The sequence below is a fragment of the Xenopus laevis genome, chromosome 7L, assembly GCF_017654675.1.
Source record: "Xenopus laevis strain J_2021 chromosome 7L, Xenopus_laevis_v10.1, whole genome shotgun sequence".
NCBI lineage: Eukaryota > Metazoa > Chordata > Amphibia > Anura > Pipidae > Xenopus > Xenopus laevis.
Genome location: NC_054383.1, coordinates 106,088,098 through 106,107,161, shown reverse-complemented (window position 1 = coordinate 106,107,161; position 19,064 = coordinate 106,088,098). Strand labels below are relative to the sequence as shown.

The following is a 19,064-nucleotide window of genomic DNA, read 5'->3' as shown; positions in this document are numbered from 1 at the left end:
TTTTTTTTTTTTTAGAATTCAATTTCACTGTTGTTTTTTTAATTTTTAAAGTGAAAACCAACAAAGATATGCAGCTTGTTTCTAAAATAGCCTTTAAAACAGCTGAGAAATAAAAAGTATTGAGACAGTAATGTGATAAACAGCCCCTGCCGTTGATATAAGAAGGGCAAGTCTTGAGGTCTGACAGTTAGCGGCAGGTGGGACAGACTGCTCATTTTCCCACTTGTATCAAACCTGGCGTCTCAAGTGACTGTCAGATTGTGTCCCAGACTTGACTGGGTCACCAGGCCCCTTTACATAGCTGTGTCTGTCAGCACCGGATTTTTGGCGGATTATTCCCTGCACATTCTTCGACACAAAGCATTTGAGGCAAGCCAGCTATTTGTAATTACAATGGATTATTTCTGCAAAGGGGTACTGCTACACACAGTAGGTTAATTACTCACTTATTCATCTGAAACACTTCCAAGACAACATCATGCTAAAAATCAGTGGCTGACATCCGTCCATTAAAGAGGAACTATTGTGAAAAAAATTTAATATAAGCTTCATCATAGTGAAATAAAAAAACTTTCTAAATGGAAACAATTTTGCATTGTTTCTGAAATAATCAAGTTTATGTTCATTATTCCTCTCTCAGCATCTGTTTCTCTTCATTCTGTCTACATGCAGCAGTTGGGTGTCAGATAATCATTAACAGTTCGACCCAATATATCTTCCTTTCCTATCACATGAATTAGAGCTCACTCAAATAAATGATTCCAGTATACACAAAATCTAACAAAATAACTGCCTTTTGTACAAATTCTGCATGTAGAGAGACATGATGTCTGGTGATTTTAATAGAGTAAGTTCTTAATATTTCAGTTCAGACACCTGCTTCCAGATATTGGTTCAACGTACATATTGGGGTTATGCACTAACCCTGTAACCCATAGCAACTGCCAGCACTAATGGCTGGGTGATTGCTAGTGATAGATAATGGACATCTTACATTGCTATTCTGTCTTCTTTCTTTCCACTGAGCATCAAATGCAGGGAAAATAGAGAACTTAACCGGCCTATTTATTACGGTTCTTTTTTTTCCCCCCACAATTCAAACTTTTTTATAGTACTAAAAAAAAATTTTCGTGGTTCTAATGCACAACATTTTAGATATTCATTCAATAAGCATAAAAACAACGAAAAACTCTATTATAAAACGGCATCATCTAAAAACTGTTGTTTGCAAATTGTAAAATATTTAGTTGCTTCGAGGATTTAGGGTTCAAAGTTTTTTCTCTTATATATGCACACAGACATTTGGAGGCCCATTTATCAAAGGTCGAATTTCCAATTTAATGTGAATTTTTTAAAATTCGTTTATATTTACAATGCGACTGGGAGGTTATTTAAGAAAAACTGTGAATGTCTAATATTTGAATGGTTCTGACCCGAAAATTCGAATTGTATTCAATTTGAATGTCAGGAAGGCTATTAACATCGCCAAATGGCTCAACAGACCTCTGCCATTGACTTGTACATGAACTCGGCAGGTTTTACGTGTCGAATATTCGAATTAGGACTGTTTCCATGGTCGAGTTGCAATAAATCTCACATAATAATTTATTCGCATAGAGGGATTAAAATTCAAATGTGTCAATTTTGACAATCAAATATTTGAATTTACTATTCAACCCTTAATAAATCTGCACATTGGAGTAAGCAAGAATTGAGATTTTGTAATCCTTACTGGGATTTGTTCCGCATTTATTAGTTCGTGTTTTTTGTATTCAGATATTTTAATAAGTAAGTAGACATTCTCGCTTTTAAAGTAGAGTTAAGTAGTGGTCTAAAAAGCCTCTAAAATGACACAAATTCAAAGATTCTGTGTCCAAATTCACACCAAAATATTGATTCTATTGCGTATGCAGTAATACAGACCCTGCTGAGCTTTCTGCACCCACGTAGAAGTCACTTATAAAGTCAAGAGCCCCCACTAGACATTACGTGGATCGAATGTCCATGTAAAGCCCACAGTTCATTACACAGCCCTGGACAATGCAGCAGTGAATATAAGTTTAAACCTTAAATTGGATATCCTGTCATTTTTAAATAAACAATGCAATGTCTCCACTACACAACCATCCTTATTATAAATGCTCCTCCTCCAATTAAAGGAGAACTAAACTCTAAAAATGAATATGGCTAAAAATGCCATGTTTTATATAAAATAACGTATTGCACCAGCCTACAGTTTCAACTTGTCAACAGCAGCAATGATCCAGGACTTCAAACTTGTCACATGGGGTCACCATCTTGGAAAGTGTCTGTGACACTCCCATGCTCAGTGGGCTCTGAGCAGCTGTTGAGAAGCTAAGCTTAGGGGTCGTCACTAATTATCAAGCAAAAAATGAGGTTGTGCAGTAATATAAGCTGATGCTACAGGGATGATTATTAAATTCTGATGCTATTTGCACTGATTTCTGTGCTGACATGTAGTAATTACTAATCAGTCTTATATTGTGACATTTATATTCTATGTGTACTGTATATTGTGAGTGGGTCCCTAAGCTCAGTAAGTGAAAGCAGCACAGAGCATGTGCAGGGAATCAGCAGAAAAGAAGATGGGGAGCTACTGGGGCATCTTTGGAGACACAGATCCTGCTAAAGGGCTGTGGTTGCCTTGGGCTTGAAAAAGCCCAACAGATAATATGCAACATTTCTAGCTACTTCTTTAGTTAAACATTAGTTCTCATTTAAGGTTATTAAATCATTTAAACATTAAAAAAAAGCTAATAGGCTGGCTTTGCTTCCAATAAGGATTAATTATATCATAGCTGGGATCAAGTTCGAGGTACGGTGTTATTATTACAAGGATTATAAAATCATATCTATGGGAGACTGCCTTTCCGTGATTCGGAGCTTTCTGGATAATGGATTTCCGGATAACAGATAAGTCCGTTTCCCTGACTTAATCAGCGGGCTTCTGCTACATGGTTTCAGCAGTCACAACAAGATGTGAGAATGTAAACGGCCTTCTTCAACAGTAGTGAGGAAATATCACGTGTATGAGAAATACAGAACTTTCCCTGTGAGTTTTATAATATAAAATGGTGTGTCAACGGGAACAGAAAGCCCAAACCATCTGCAGGGCATGTGGTCTATATACCTCTTTGATTGGCAAGCCATATTCCTATAAATCAAGGTTCAATGGCGCTGTGGTTGGATTATAAATCCATCTAACAGTTTAAACAGACTGGGTGGAATGGTGCACTGTGAAGATCAGTTTAGACTAAACCAGCAAGTCCACTGCAGTCAGACAGGTGCACCTTTATAGCTCTGGAAATTGAGATATTGTCATCACCACAAAGTTCTAATCTAAAAATGTTGTACTGGGTTATCTGAGGTAATTGAAATGGACTTCTGTTTTAATTGTAGGGATGCACCGAATCCACTATTTTGGATTCGGCCGAACCCCCGAATCTTTCACAAAAGATTGGCCGAATACTGAACGAAATTCTAATTTGCATATGCAAATTAGGGGTGGGAAGGGGAAACCATTTTTACTTCCTTGTTTTGTGACAAAAAGTCATGCGATTCCCCCCCCCGCCACTAATTTGCATATGCAAATTAGGATTTGGATTCGGTTCGGCCTGCTGAAAAAAGGCCGAATCCTGAACCGAATCCTGGATTCGGTGCATCCCTATTTAATTGTATTGATTGGTTGCTACAGAATACTGTCCAGGCACAAATACTTAATAATTTAGATATGAACTGTTAGAAAATAAGATTGTGTTCCTTCAGCATTAAGTTATTTGTTTGTATCTGAAACATTATGGCCTAAAAGGGGCAGTATATACCTGAAGACTAGTGATGGGCAGGTCGGGATTTCCCCCAACCCGCACCTAGCCCGCCCCCCCCTTAGCCCACGCCCGACTGCATCCACGTTTCCAGGTTGCTTTTATAGACCCGCCCGCCCCGTCGATGATGTCACAAAACGGGCAGGGCGAGCAGGCGCAGCCTCTATAAAAGATAGGGATGCACCGAATCCAGGATTCGGTTCGGGATTCTGTCAGGATTCGGCCTTTTTCAGCAGGATTCAGATCCGGCCGAATCCTTCTGCCTGGCCGAACCCGAATCCTAATTTGCATATGCAAATTAGGGGGAGGGAAATCGTGTGACTTTTTGTCACAAAACCAGGAAGTAAAAATGTTTTCCCCTTCCCACCCTTAATTTGCATATGCAAATTAGGATTTGGATTTGGTTCAGTATTAGGCCGAATCTTTCGCAAAGGATTCGGGGGTTCAGCCGAATCCAAAATAGTGGATTCGGTGCATCCCTAATAAAAGACGAACCCGGCATTTCACTCCTAAACTATAGAAAAAAATAGAATAATCTTGCACACTAATCAAGCACAAAAAGATGTATATGTAACAAACATTACAATGTAGAAGTCAATACATAATGACAATATTCAAGGCCATAAAGATGCAGAACACCATGGAATAAACAGCATACCAGTATGAAAGCAGATACTCTGAATGAGAGAATTACCCCAATATTTGGCAAGAATGCCTTTGTCAAGGGAACTATTGTTACTGAATCAGAGAGAAAAATAAGAATCAATTAGCCACTACATCAACCTGTTATAGCCAAGGGCCCAGTTGCACATGAAACATCTGCCAACCCAGTGTCTATAGAGTTTAGCTGAAGGCTACCAGTGCCAAAGCTACTGAGCTCTACAGGAACTGAATGGGCATCTTGTATGTGAAGAAAGAAACAATCAACATGCCTCTATAATGGAATGATGTGTGCAAGCTATATCAACACTGGCACGAAGACAAGTTTAGAATAAGTAAGCATACCCCAATGTTACTTTAACAAAGATCAACAGCCACATGCTTATCAAAGTATTAGCTACAGAATAAGAGGTCCAGTAATTAAAGGTGTAGCTAAAGATCAAGTTTAGCTACACCTTTAGCTAGTTTAGTTAGAAAGTCTAAAAGTTTTATTTTTCCATTACATTAAAAATTTGCATTAAAACCTGTCCGGCCAGGAACCAAACATGTAACAATATAAATACATAAAATGTTATTCTCAATGTGATTCAGGTGAGTGGTCACTTAATTAAAATCACAATAATAGGAATTTTCCCAAAAGTATCCTAGGTTGTATTAAGTGATTCCCCAGTCGTAAAACAACAAATGTGCAAGGCAAAATTGGTGTGAGTTATAGTTCTCAAATTTGGTAATCAAGTGAGAGGTCATTTTCCCAATCGGGTTGCCATCAAGGTTGTGTGTCGCTCCTAAGGTTGGAACAACATTATTGGTGAATTTACCCCAAAATCGTGAAAATCTGCAAATTGCCAGGACCCCGTGAATCGGCAAACTACTGGGATTCTGTGTGAGCAAGTTCGGAGAGTTGCACTCCACAGTGGAACGCATGAGCTGGGATACATCAGGCGCCATTTTGGATTGACGGAGGGTGGTATTCTTAAAGGGATCCTGTCATCGGAAAACATGTGTTTTTCAAAACGTATCAGTTAATAGTGCTACTCAAGCAGAATTCTGCACGGAAATCCATTTCTCAAAAGAGCAAACAGATTTTTTTTTATATTCAATTTTGAAATCTGACATTTTGTCAATTTCCCAGCTGCCCCTGGTCATGTGACTTGTGCCTGCACTTTAGGAGAGAAATGCTTTCTGGCAGGCTGCTGTTTTTCCTTCTCAATGTAACTGAATGTGTCTCAGTGGGACATGGGATTTTACTATTGAGTGTTGTTCTTAGATTTACCAGGCAGCTGTTATCTTGTGTTAGGGAGCTGTTATCTGGTTACCTTCCCATTGTTCTTTTGTTTGGCTGCTGGGGGGAAAAGGGAGGGGGTGATATCACTCCAACTTGCAGTACAGCAGTAAAGAGTGATTGAAGTTTATCAGAGCACAAGTCACATGACCTGGGGCAGCTGGGAAATTGACAATATGTCTAGCCCCATGTCAGATTTCAAAATTGAATATAAAAAAATCTGTTTGCTCTTTTGAGAAATGGATTTCAGTGCAGAATTCAGCTGGAGCAGAACTATTAACTGATTCGTTTTGAAAAAAAAACTAATTTTTCCCATGACAGTGTCCTTTAAAGTGGAGATATCACGAAGCAGCTATTCGATCTGGCGCTAAGTGACCTGTGAGCGTGCCAAACTGTGCCCTTGAGGAGAAACTGGAACACAGGATCTGGTGAGATTAGTCCATTGTTGGGGTGCACGTGTGGCTGGAAAGAGAGGGGTTGTGGGGGACGCCACATTTAATCCCTTTCTAACTTACTCTGCATATCTCTCTACATAATAAATTTTGGCAACCTGTTTGGTAAAATGACCTCTCACTTGATTACCAAATTTGAAAACTATAACTCACACCAATTCTGCCTTGCACATTTGTTGTTTTAAGACTGGGGGAATCACTTAATACAACCTAGGATACTTTTGGGAAAATTCCTATTATTGTGATTTTAAATATATGACCACTCGCCTGAATCACCTTGAGAATAACATTTTATGTATTTATATTGTTACATGTTTGGTTCCTGGCCGGCCAGGTTTTAATGCAATTTTTTTTAAATGTAAAGGAAAAATAAAACGTGTAGACTTTCAGATTAACTTGATCTTTAACTACACCTTAAATTACTTATTTATTGCTTTTGTTATTCTCAAAAGGACCTTGGGGATTTAAGGTGTGTTTGAGACCAGTTAAAAAGATTTCTCCTTAATGCCACATTACTTCAATTAATCCCAGATAATCATTAAGACCTCCTTTCAATTCTAGACAGTATATAATGTAGACAGGCACGTTCCACCTAGATTTTTTTTTTCTCAGTGAACACGTATCATTTTTAATATAACTTTCCAAGAATGCTGTAAAATGAGTTACTTTCTGTTACAATAACCTATGTGTTTCTTAACTTTTAGAGCCAACTAACAGAATATATTCTATCTACTCGGGAATTATCTAGTTAACATTCTGCTGCTCTGTATGCGCATAGCTCCTGCATTTTGATTTATATTTGGTGCGGGATAATTGAATGCCTTCCTTTTAGCAATAGATATAACCAGAACCCAGATCTGCAAATGCAACTGGCAAGCAGACATTGCAGGAATTCTCACCTAGGGACAGCATGGTCAGCATTTTCGGGGAGATTGCCAGCATTACACAGTAGCAGATGGAGCTGTTTAGCTCTGTTATAGCATCCACACTAAAGAGGAAGGGGTTTCATCTATTTCAGTGCTGAATATAGACAGTGCAGAAAGGTGAACATACTGAGCATCTGACTGGAGAATCATACTGCATCTTAAAATAAGCAAAAAAAGGGATACTGGCATGGCAAAACACTTTTTTTTTTCAAAAATGCATCAATTAATAGTGCTGTTCCAGCAGACTTCTGCACGGAAATCCATTTTTCAAAAGAGCAAACTAATTTCTTTTATATTAAATTTTGAAATCTGACATATCAGTTTCCCAGGAGCCCCCAGTCATGTGAATTGCTCTGATAACCCCCCCCCCCCAGATATAAATCAATTAAATAAACCCAATAGGCTGGTTTTGCTTCCAATAAGGATTGATTATATCTTAATCTTTTTCAAAGTCTGGATTATTTGGATAAAAGGGGGTATATGGGAGATGGCCTTTCCATAATTCTAAGATTTCTGGATAACCGATCCCATACCTGTACTTGTGTTTCCATATGGGCTTTCCAATTATTCAAATCAGGGCCGGGTTGCTATGCTTACCGTAAGATGGTAATTCAAAGGGGCACATACAGTAGCAAAAATACAGCGCTGCAAAATATGTTAGAACTCTATAAATACAGGTTAATAAGGGAAAAAGCAAAGAATACAATAGCAAAAGTAGTCAGTTGTTACCAGACTCTACAGCAGGGGTCCCCAACCTTTTTCACTCGTGAACAACATTCAGATGTAAAAAGAGTTGGGGAGCAACACAAACATAAAAAATTTTCCTTGTTGGTTCCAAATAAGGGCTGTGATTGGCTATTGGTAGCCCTTATGTGGACTAGCAGTCTACAGGAGGCTCTGGTAGGTAGAACATCTGGTTTTTATACAACTACAACTTGCCTCCAAGCCTGGAATTCAAAAAAAAGCACCTGCTTTGAGGCCACTGAGAGCAACATCCAAGGGGTTGGGGAGAAACATGTTGCTCACAAGCTACTGGTTGGGGATCACTGCTCTACAGAAAGGCCATTTTAGGGACACATTCCATAAGTGCAGCCTTTCTAATTGCTTTAATCAGTGCTGAAGCTGCTATCAGAGATCCACCCTTCCAGTTGAATCGGTGCCATGCTATAATAGTACTTTTTTTTGAATGAAGCTGTCCCATTAATGCTGAACAAATCACTGCCGGCAGGCTCTGGATTTACTGTACTTGAGTGAAAACACAAGTCCGACACGGACACAAGCGAGGCAGCTGTCTGAAATGAGTTAATTCTGCAACCTGTTTACAGCTGGAGAGTAAATCTATCTTGACACAGATGCTATCCTGGCAAAAGCTTAATGAAATCTAGTGGGGAGGGGGGTAACGTCAATTTGTGATGGCTGCACAAAAATACACACCGCCTACACAAGCACGTGCAAGGACATAGTGAAAGAGCTCTACTGCGTTACAGCCCACAGACAGGTAACCGAGACTGCCGGACTGGTGTCTGACACTTGTATTTAACATGAACAACTGGGAAATTTCTTACACTGATAATGGTCGTAAAATCAAACGGAAGTAAATAAAAAAAAAAAAAACACAAATAGTAAAGATGAGATCACTCGCTGCCATTCTTTGCATTGCCCTACGCCAAGCCCAACCCTTTAATACGATTTAGATTTAATTAAGCTTTGCTATATGATCTATGTTACGCGACTCCCTATATAAACCCTAGCTGTAGTAACTGCAGCACAGTTTAATGTTTCTGTCATCACCAGTGTGTAGAAAATTCACTAAGTGCCACCCTGTCTAACCGTGACACAACTGCATGTTGTACATCTGCGTGCTTTCTCATTGCTACGAACAGAAATCTATATAGTGTTCTGAAAAATGAATATAGTTGCAATCAATCTAATGGAGGGTAGATTTTATGGTCTAGACAACTGAAATCAGTTTGAACGTATAAAGAGTAAATGTTTCCTGACACCGTGTACTCAGATGTTTTGTGAACTAATATGACTGACAAAGCAGACTATCTCTCAGACGGATTTGCCTTACGGCTCTCTAGTCCAGACATAACTCCTAGCTCTGCTCTTGAGGTTCACTTACAGACATGCACCCGCATAGACTAGACGCACATTCCTAGACTAGATGCACAATACTGCCCTAAGGATAGGATTGCCACCTGTCGGATATCACCCGGACAGCCCGATTTTTGGAAGGGCTACCCTGGTGAAAAGTTCCTTTTTGGATTTCCAAATTAGGAAATACGGACAGGACAGTCGATGATCGCCACGTCATCAGTCTCACCCCTGAAATCACCCGCCCCCCTCATCACCGGCCTGCCTCCTGCCCGTTTTCGCAGAGAAAAAAAAAAGGTGGTAACCCTACCTAAGGAGCCATAACATCAGAGCAGAAGGTAAAACGAATAAATGTGCAGCATTCAGCAGCAAGCACATTATCTCAACTCACCAGTAGTCACAGGCCATTATATGGCGAGGAATATCATGGCACATGGGAACAGGTTGCCGATTATGTCTCATATAGCATGTTTGTGGGCCAGATTCATTTAAAATGATGATGATGTCTTACAGTAAACTCTATGGAGCCTTGAAGAAGACAGGGGACCATAAAAATCCTTTGGAGGGCCACATCCGACCCTCTGGTTAGACAGCCCTACCATAGATTTTTTTTTTTTTAACCATCAGTAGAATTAGGATGACCAAAACATAATATAAAATTGTTAATTTAAAAATAAAAGGCTATTAAAAAGTACAAAATTTTTGGGAAACTAGTACTCAGAGCCATAAGTCAAATATAGTCCGCTGTTAACAGTCAAATAAAATGGCACAATTCCAGGATGTACCTGACAATCATAACAAAGAGCAGTGAACAGATGGCAAGGAAGTTAAAGTCAAACTATGCCCCCAAAATGAATACTTGAGCAACAGATACAGGGTTTTACCTATGAGCTGTTTATGCAATATCTTTTTATATAGACCTAGATTGTTTGAGGGCTATAGTTTTCCTTTAAATGATGCTGTGTCCTGGGGGTGGGGGTGTAGGTATATCACCTGGCTCACCGCAAAAGATTGCTGGGTAAAAGCAGCTATATCTAAAAATAAGATTTCTTATTCAACAGACTACAGTCCACATTGTTTGCTGGATCTGTAAATGATGGCATGCAAGAGCTTTCTTACATGGTATTAGACATTACAATAAATGCCAGTGAATATTCATTTTAATCTAAAAAAAAAAAAGGTTGGAGAATAAAAGAAAGAGAATGCCAAGGATTGCTCATGCAAGCAGGTCACTGTTCATCTGAAAACAAAGACAATCCAGACTTTAGATGGCATTGTGATATCATGTAAGCTCATATATTAGAATACGTAATTAACTCACCTTTAGGGTAAGGCCACACGAGGAGATTCGGGGAGATTTTGACACCTGGCGACTAATCGCCTCGTCTTTTGACCGACTATCTCCCCGAACTACCTCTGCCTTTTTTCCCCCATAGGTTACAATGCAAAGTCACCTGCGCTAATGCACACGCGGTGATGCGTTTTCTATAGTCGCCCACAGTTGCCTCAAAAGTCGAGGCAATTAGTCGCCAGCCGACAAAATCTCCCCGAATCTCCTCGTGTGGACTAGCCCTTAAGTTGTCATGATCATGTTCATGAAACTCCTTGGTAACTTCTAAATTCCATATTATTTATCGGAGGGTACATCATTATCTCAAAAACATTTACATTTTTACGAATAATTTGTGTTCACATTTTGGGTTTTCCAGCTATTCCAGCTATGAGTTTAAGCTAGTGTTTATGTACTATATGATGTTGTGGATAACTTTTAAAGCATATCAGGAAACTCTGTCCCCTGCTGCTGTATGTGTCAATAGAGTTTACATGATAATGATGATCTTTAGCATTGATTTTAAAAGATATTATGACCAGAGGTCGATTTAATGACTTTATAAACTCAATAATAAAGAGTCTGTCCCAGCAGGAACTGCTCATATTGAGTTTCCCCGAGCTAATGCGCAGTTGTTTATACAATTCATCTGCAGTTATCTGTCTGCACAAAAATTGGCTTCTGATATGCTAAAGATTAATATTAATACAGAAGGGAAAACGGGAATGGCCCTGTACTTCCGCCTTGGGAACCTGATAGTTTTGTGCCCACTGGAGTTTATTTTCAGAACGGGAGTGCAGACATTAACATCTGATCCGGAGTGGAGGAGTCATCAACCCACGCTTACATGAAACTCCGTTGTGTTGAGAATGTGACGAGCATCTGGGCTCCAGCAGGAGGACACCAGCCCGGCTGAGCCTTCGTCTATCTTGCAGTGCCAGTCCGGCTGTTCCAGAGACCAGACCTGAACAGGGACAAGGAAAGGGAAAAACAACGTTAGCTGGAAACCAAAGGGAGTTTGAAATCATCAGGAAAATGAAGGACTGGCACTGGGTTCCACTACAAAAGTAAGACAAGTTTTTCATTCAAGAATAGCTAGCACTTTAATTCAGGTTTCATAAGGACATCTGAATCACTAAAACAACGTCAAACTTGTATCCCTCCAGGTGTTAGGCTAGAATACCCCATAGCCTTGCACCCATCAGGGAAGACTCGGCTTAGTCGGGCCAACAATAGCTGAAGGGCCACAGGCCGCACATTCCATGATGAGCTCTCTTACAAATGTAATACAGTGAAACCCTGACTTTAAGTTTTCCAGCATTTTACTTTTTTTTATTTGTGGCCCCGCCAATTTATAATGCATTTAAATGGGTGCATTTCCCTGATTTTAAGTTTTCCCGGATTTTACATCAAAATTTTGTCCTGGTGTACCCAAAAACTGTTTTTTTCCTCTATGAATGTTATTATTTTTGAAAAAAAAGAGGTTTAAAATACTAACCAGATGTATAGTTTGCCATGGTTCTGCCTGTAAACAGTCAATTCCAATTAGTCTGCCCCTTATACAGTCCTGCACCAATAACTTATTGCTTTAGGTTGTGTATGTGACTGACCGAGAGGCCTTGCACATGCCCCCCATAGTATAACATTAACACTGCAATGCTTAACCCTTGTTATTAACACAGTAAAGATTGTATCTCTAAAGGTTTTAAATGAAACCTTACAACATATTGTCCTAGGCAGATATTTATTAAAGGGATGCTATAACCTGACAAGACAATGTGCATGATTTGGTAAAAAGACAGCAGTGTGGAGAAAACTGAAAGACTTTAATTCTGAAAAGTTTTAGCCACTTTCCTGCTTGCATTGTCCTGTTGTACATCAACTGGTATACTTTATCAAGTCAAGTCATTTTCCTCAGAAAAAAAGATTATGGTTTAGTCAGGGCTATGGCAGCAGCAGACAAATGTAACTTGTGCCATAGCCCTTAGTGGTCTGAAATCCTATTGTTTTTATTCAGATGATACTGCTGCAAATCATGAATAAACCATAAAAACAATGCACAACTTTTTCTAGGTACTATAACATATCACACGTCTTCACAAGATGGAGTTGTAGATTTATATCCAATCACAGTTCTGTACTTGTAAAGTCGTAATTCTAAGCACAATCGCGCATATTAAAAGGGTAATTAAATTTAATATCATGTAGAAGGTTTATTCTATGACAATTTGCAACTAGTTTTTTTTTTTTGAGGTTTTGAAAAAAAGCTCAGGCTGGGAATTTTAACTGCTATCTTGTTCCTATGGATCAATTACCCCAGTAACTGGGCAACAGTGTAGCAGATGAATAGGAGAGAGTTTAAAAAGATAATCAATACAAACTAAGATTTAACAAAAAATTGTGGTATAAACGCAATCCCTTTATTGGCTAACTCAGATAATCATAGCAAGCTTTCAGAACATTTTAGTTCCTTTTGATCTTAAATGATCTTAGTTAGCCAATAAAGGGATCACCTTTATACCCCTTTTTTGTTATTTTTTTTGCCCTGTGACTGGCTAACACTGTACAGGTATAGGATCCGTTATCCGGAAAACCAGTTATCAAGAAAGCTCAGAATTACGGAAAGGCCATCTCCCATAGACTCCATTTTATACACATAATCCAAATTCTTAACGATGATTTACTTTTTCTCTGCAATAATAAAACAATACCATGTACTTGATCTTACTATAAAAGGATAGCAAACGTCATCTGTCTGCGTTCTCACCCAGAAAATGCATTTACCGACTCCTGATGGCAACCCTGCATAGAGCTAATATATACAGCGACCAACCACTAAGGGCAGAAGCCAATTCTTCAAGTGCAAAGCAAAATTGAAACCACCGCTAGCGGAAAGAGGAAAGTAGCTTCTGGTTCCTGATGCAGCCCTCCATGCCGGTCTGGTACGGCAATACAGCAATCAAAGTAGGCACTTTACGTGGGAAGTGGGTGGCATCCGGAAGGATATCAAATACGGTGGAGCCAGGTAGTTCGATAAAATCAATAAACTTTAATTGAATCCTTAAAACAGTGTATACGCGTTTCGTGACCAATACGTCACTTCATCAGAAGCCACTTCAAGTCAAGATACACTCTCCCTGCCCGCTAGTATACCGTGGCTCCACCGTATTTGATATCCTTCCGGATGCCACCCACATCCCACGTGAAGTGCCTGCTTTGTTTTCTTCAAGTGCAACTCTGCTTAGGTGCAAACACAGAGATGATAAATACAAAAGGTAATTTACAAGAAAGGAAATAACGCAGCTCTAGCTCATGGCTGTCCAACTGGCACCCCCCCCCCTTGTGTGGCCCCCCACATGAAAATCTGCCTGTTGGGTCTGCTAACCATGTGTAACATTTAAAAGGTATCACTACAGAGATTAACTGGCCCCTGCATTGTTTAAACCTCAAATTCAGACTAATCCTCTGTATTGTTCACACATGTAATCCCCCTGCATTGTTCCCACTTGTGACCCAGACTGAAACTGCCCACATTGTTCACACTTTATAAAAAATGCTGGAGGGGCACCAGCACTGTGTAACTGTATGTAGTACATATTAGAGTGGTCCTGATAGGTTTCAGTCTTCTGCTCTGTTCAGCCTTCCTTATGTTCCCAATGTGTGACATACTTTTCGTGCCCTATACTCCCTGTGTGTGCCATACTCTGCCTGCCCTATACTCCCTGTGTGTGTGCCATACTCTGCCTGCCCTATGCTCCCTGGGTGTGCCATACTATACCTGCCAGCCCTAAACTCCCTGTGTGTGCCATACTCTGCCTGTGGTTTCTTGGCATTTGAATATTGTTGTTGAGGGCTCCTAAGGTGTTTACTTGTGCTGCAGGGTGCCGAGTTATCCACAGGGGGGCATATAGATTTAAGGGTATGCCTTAATATGACTAAACTTATTTCAAATAAGATTGATATCCCTGCAGTGAGCACCAACCATTTGGAGTGGTCAGCAATGGCTTCCATTATTTATATATATATATATATATATATATATATATATATATATATATATATATATATAAATAATTCAACAAAGAAGGTCCGCACTCTCAGGTCTTAAAAATCAAATATGGTTTATTTTAAAAAGACTAACGTTTCGGCCTCTCCGAGGCCTTTCTCAAAGTGACTTTGAGAAAGGCCTCGGAGAGGCCGAAACGTTAGTCTTTTTAAAATAAACCATATTTGATTTTTAAGACCTGAGAGTGCGGACCTTCTTTGTTGAATTGTAATTCTAAATATTTTGGACACTGCACCCAGGCACGCTTATACCATGAAATTGAAATTCTTCGACTTCGAATATCGAAGTCTAAGGATTTAGCGCTAATCCTGCGATCGATCGATCGAAGGATTTTTCGTTCGATTAACGATTAAATCCTTCGAAACGAACGATTCGAACGATTTTAATCCAACGATCGAAGGAAAATCCTTCGATCAAAAAAAGGTTAGCAAACCTATGGGGACCTTCCCCATAGGCTAACATTGACTTCGGTAGGTTTTATCTGCCGAAGTAGGGGGTCGAAGTTTTTTTTAAAGGGAAAGTACTTCGACTATCGAATGGTCGAATAGTCGAACGATTTTTACTTCGATTCGTTCGATTTCGTTCGAATTCGAACGAATTTAACCAATTCGATGGTCGAAGTACCCAAAAAATACTTCGAAATTCGAATTTTTTTCATTCGAATCCTTCACTCGAAGTTAGTGAATCTGCCCCCAGATGTCAGTAACAACCAAAGTAATCCACACATACAAAGAATTCAAAACAAATAAATTCATATATTGATGTGTAATGAATTAATTAAGTGGAATGAAACAGGGAATAAGTATTGAACACAAGAAGAAAAGGAGGTGCAAAAAGGCATGGAAAGCCAAGAAAACTGCTGAAATCTGTCAGTATTTATAAAGCAATCCTGCCCCCTATCAGTTCAAATGAATATCAGCTGGTTTAGTCCTAATTGATGGCCTATGAAAAGGTTTCTCATTACCCCTTGAAGCATCTCATGATGGGTAAAAGCAAAGAGCTCTCTCAAGACCTTAGTAACCTTATCGTTGCTAAACATACTGATTTCAGACGCATTTCTACGTTTCTGAATGTTCCACTGAGCCCCGTTGGGGTCATAATCTGGAAGTGGAAAGAACATCATTTCAGCCTAAACCGGCCACAACCAGATGCTCCTTACAAGATTTTTGACAGAGGAATCAAAAGAATAATCAGAGAGTTGTCCAAGGATCACTCACGGAGAGCTTCAGTAAGACCTTGAATTATCAGGTACAGTTGTTTCAAAGAAAACAATAAGTAATGCACTCAACTGACATGTTCTCTATGCACGCTCACCCCGCAAGACTCCACTGCTATAGAAAAAGCATGTTGAAGTTCCTTTTGCTGGACAAGCCAATGAAATTCTAGGAGAATACAGTCTGGTCAGATGAGACCAAACTTGAGCTCTTTGGATGTCATGTTTGGAGGAGAAATGGCACTGCATATCAACCCAAAAAAACACTATACCAACAGTGAAGTTTCGAGGTAGGAACATCATGTTGTGGGGCTGTATTTCAGCATATGGTTCTGGCAGACGTCATATAATTGAAGGAAGGATAAATAGAGAAATGTACTGGGACTTCTACCAGGATGCTGGGGATGAAACAAGGGTGGACATTTCAGCAAAACTATGATCCCAAACACACAGCCAAGGAAACTCTCAATTGGTTTCAGAGAAAAGAAAATAAAGCTGCTAGAATGGCCGAGTCAATCACCCGACTTGAATCCAATTGAAAAACTATGGAAAGAACTGAAGATTCATAGAAGAGACCCCCAGAACCTTGAAGATTTGAAGACCGTATGTGTGGAAGAATGGGCCAAAATCACACCTGAGCAATGCATGTGACTAGTTTCTCCATACAAGAGGCATCTTGAAGTTATCATTCCCAAGAAAGACTATTCTACCAAGTATTAAATACATTTCAGTAAGCGTGTTTAATTTTCATTCCCTGTGTCATTCCACTTTATTAAACATAACTTAATTTCTGGATTTGTTTTAATTTCTTGGTACGTGTGGATTACTTGGGTTGTTACAGACATCTGGTGTGAATTTCATGACAGCAGCCCCATTAGAAATATATTTACTGAGAACACAGTTGACGTGTTCAATATTTGCTGTATGTATTGCATACAGTAAATACACTACGTATCCATACTAATGCTGGCCTCAAGATATTTCCAACGTAATCTTTACAATATTACCAGATTATGATCTGGTTAAATTACAGAGTTAATGCCCACAATCAATAGTTAAAGCAACCATTGAATTTACATTTTCATTCGCATAGAGGGCTAAAAGCAGCAATAACAAGTGAACTGTCCAATTCCCATCATCTGAACCTTTTTCCAAAACCTTCAATTACTTACTCACATTTGGATTCAAAACACAAAGACTGGCACAACCACATTACCAATGATAGTGGCGTACTGGAAAGGGTTAATCAATCTAAGAACCTGTGCTCCTGGCTATGAAGAGAATAATATGCCGAATAACCCCTTCTTCATCTTGCTCCTCTGATAATAGGTGTTGATTACATTCCTTTTTCTCAGTATAATGTCTTACCTGCACGAGTCCTCTCTTATACATAGCACAGAGGATGAACATGGAGTCTGAAGACCATTCTATGTACTGGATCTGATCCAAGCAGGTGTAGAGCTGAAGGATCTGCAAGGTGCTCACGTCCCTTATTACAAGCCTGTATTGCACACAGGATGCCTGGTTGAAATAAGCAAGACAATTAGATTTTAGATTAGGTGTATTTAAAATAAAGAACATAAAACAAATCAAGTAATGGGGTCCCCAAGATGTAATACCCACGACTACTGGGACCAGTTATAGCTCCCTGTAGATACAATGGCATCATATCAGCGGTAACATTAAGGATCGAATTGAAAATTTGAATTCGTTTTTTTCGACTAGGGAGTTATTCAAATTAGATTCATCATACTCTGGCCCTTTAAGAACTTGAATTTGACTATTCGCCACCTAAAACCTGCCGAATTGCTGTTTAAGTCAATGGGAAGACACCCAGGGATCAATTTTGAGTTGTTTGCAGTCTTCCTGACATTCAAGTTTTTTTCCTAAAGAAAAAACGAAACAGGTTGAATTTGATTCGAGTTTTCTAATCGATTACATTTATCCGAGTTTAAAAAATTCAATTTTTTTTTTATATATTTTGAAAATCTTTCAGCTGATGTTCAACTACAGTTTTCCCAGGGGACCCAATGATGCTGGTGGTCATAGTAACCAACCCACACTAAAACAGGACCACCCTCGGGTCTGCTGTCTGTGGTTAAACTACAACTCCCAGAATCCTCTGTCCCAACAAGATGAAAAGCCCCAGGCTGACTGGGAGACTGGGCTCACTCACTCACCAGATACTTCCCGTTGGGAGAGAACTTGCAGAGCTGATTAGAAAGCTTAAACACTTCGGAGAAATTCATTGTCTTCCCACAGTGACACTTAATAAACTGTAAGCTCCATAGGAAGAGCCGGGAGATTGGTGGGCGGAACACGCCAACGGCGGCTCAGAATTACGTCTAATACGATCTGACGACTACGGCGAGGGGATGGCAGCAATAGGGTGGAGCTTATCTGACTGACAGAACAAAGCAGCCTATAGGAAGAACGAAGACAGACGTCTTCGATAATTGGGTGTGATCGCGAGGCCTTTATTATTGCAAAGGGCGTGCTCATCGGGAGGGGCGTGTGCGTGTTTCAGCAGTGGGCGGGGTTAATAATAAATGACAGACTAGGGAGTCTCTTGGTGTAGGTCTGTGGGATTATGACAGCTGGTTGGCCAACTGACACAGCGGGTGGGCGGAGTTACGACTCGTCCGCGGGTTAAGCGGCGGGAAGGGCGGAAGAGCCAGAGAAGCGGGAAATGGACCCGCGTGTAAATGTTAAAAGTCGCAGCTGGTAGATGGTCGTTAGAGCAGGGTTAATTGGCCAGTCTTCCAGCTGAAGTACAATTACACGGAATGCTGCCATTTTCCGATACAAGTCATTTCACTAAGATGTGTCACGTTTTTACTCCCACACATTGTTATTCAAAGGCTACTGGAACCTGTATTTGTAAGAAAGGAGCAAGTCAGTAGCGTTTATATAGTGAATAAAGTACCCCCTCTTGTAAAATATAAGGATATTATAAGTTACCGAGGAGTTTCATGACCATATAAAAACACGAGGCCGAAGGCCGAGTGTTTTTATACAGGTCATGGAACTCCGAGGAAATGACATGACATCAGAACTCACCGTTTATAAGGGTATAATTTACAGGATATTCATGGCTTTTGTGTATTATATTACAATAAACTGGTATGTAGGCAGCAATTGCCAGGTATCTTAAGCTCCCCATAGACGCGACGATTCTTCTTGCCGAACGACCGAT

At 39.7% G+C, this 19,064-nt stretch overlaps 1 protein-coding gene across 1 annotated transcript in view; it reads right to left on the bottom strand.

Moving 5' to 3' along the window:
* wrap73.L (WD repeat containing, antisense to TP73 L homeolog) overlaps positions 1-18,282 on the bottom strand; it is a gene marked incomplete at its 5' end in the record, with an annotated part of 36,939 nt that extends 18,657 nt beyond the window's left edge. The window contains 3 exon segments of the mRNA NM_001096522.1: positions 11,437-11,553; positions 17,237-17,389; positions 18,049-18,282. Coding sequence (NP_001089991.1) covers positions 11,437-11,553; positions 17,237-17,389; positions 18,049-18,117 — 339 coding nt within the window.
* Positions 18,283-19,064: the final 782 nt, after the last annotated feature.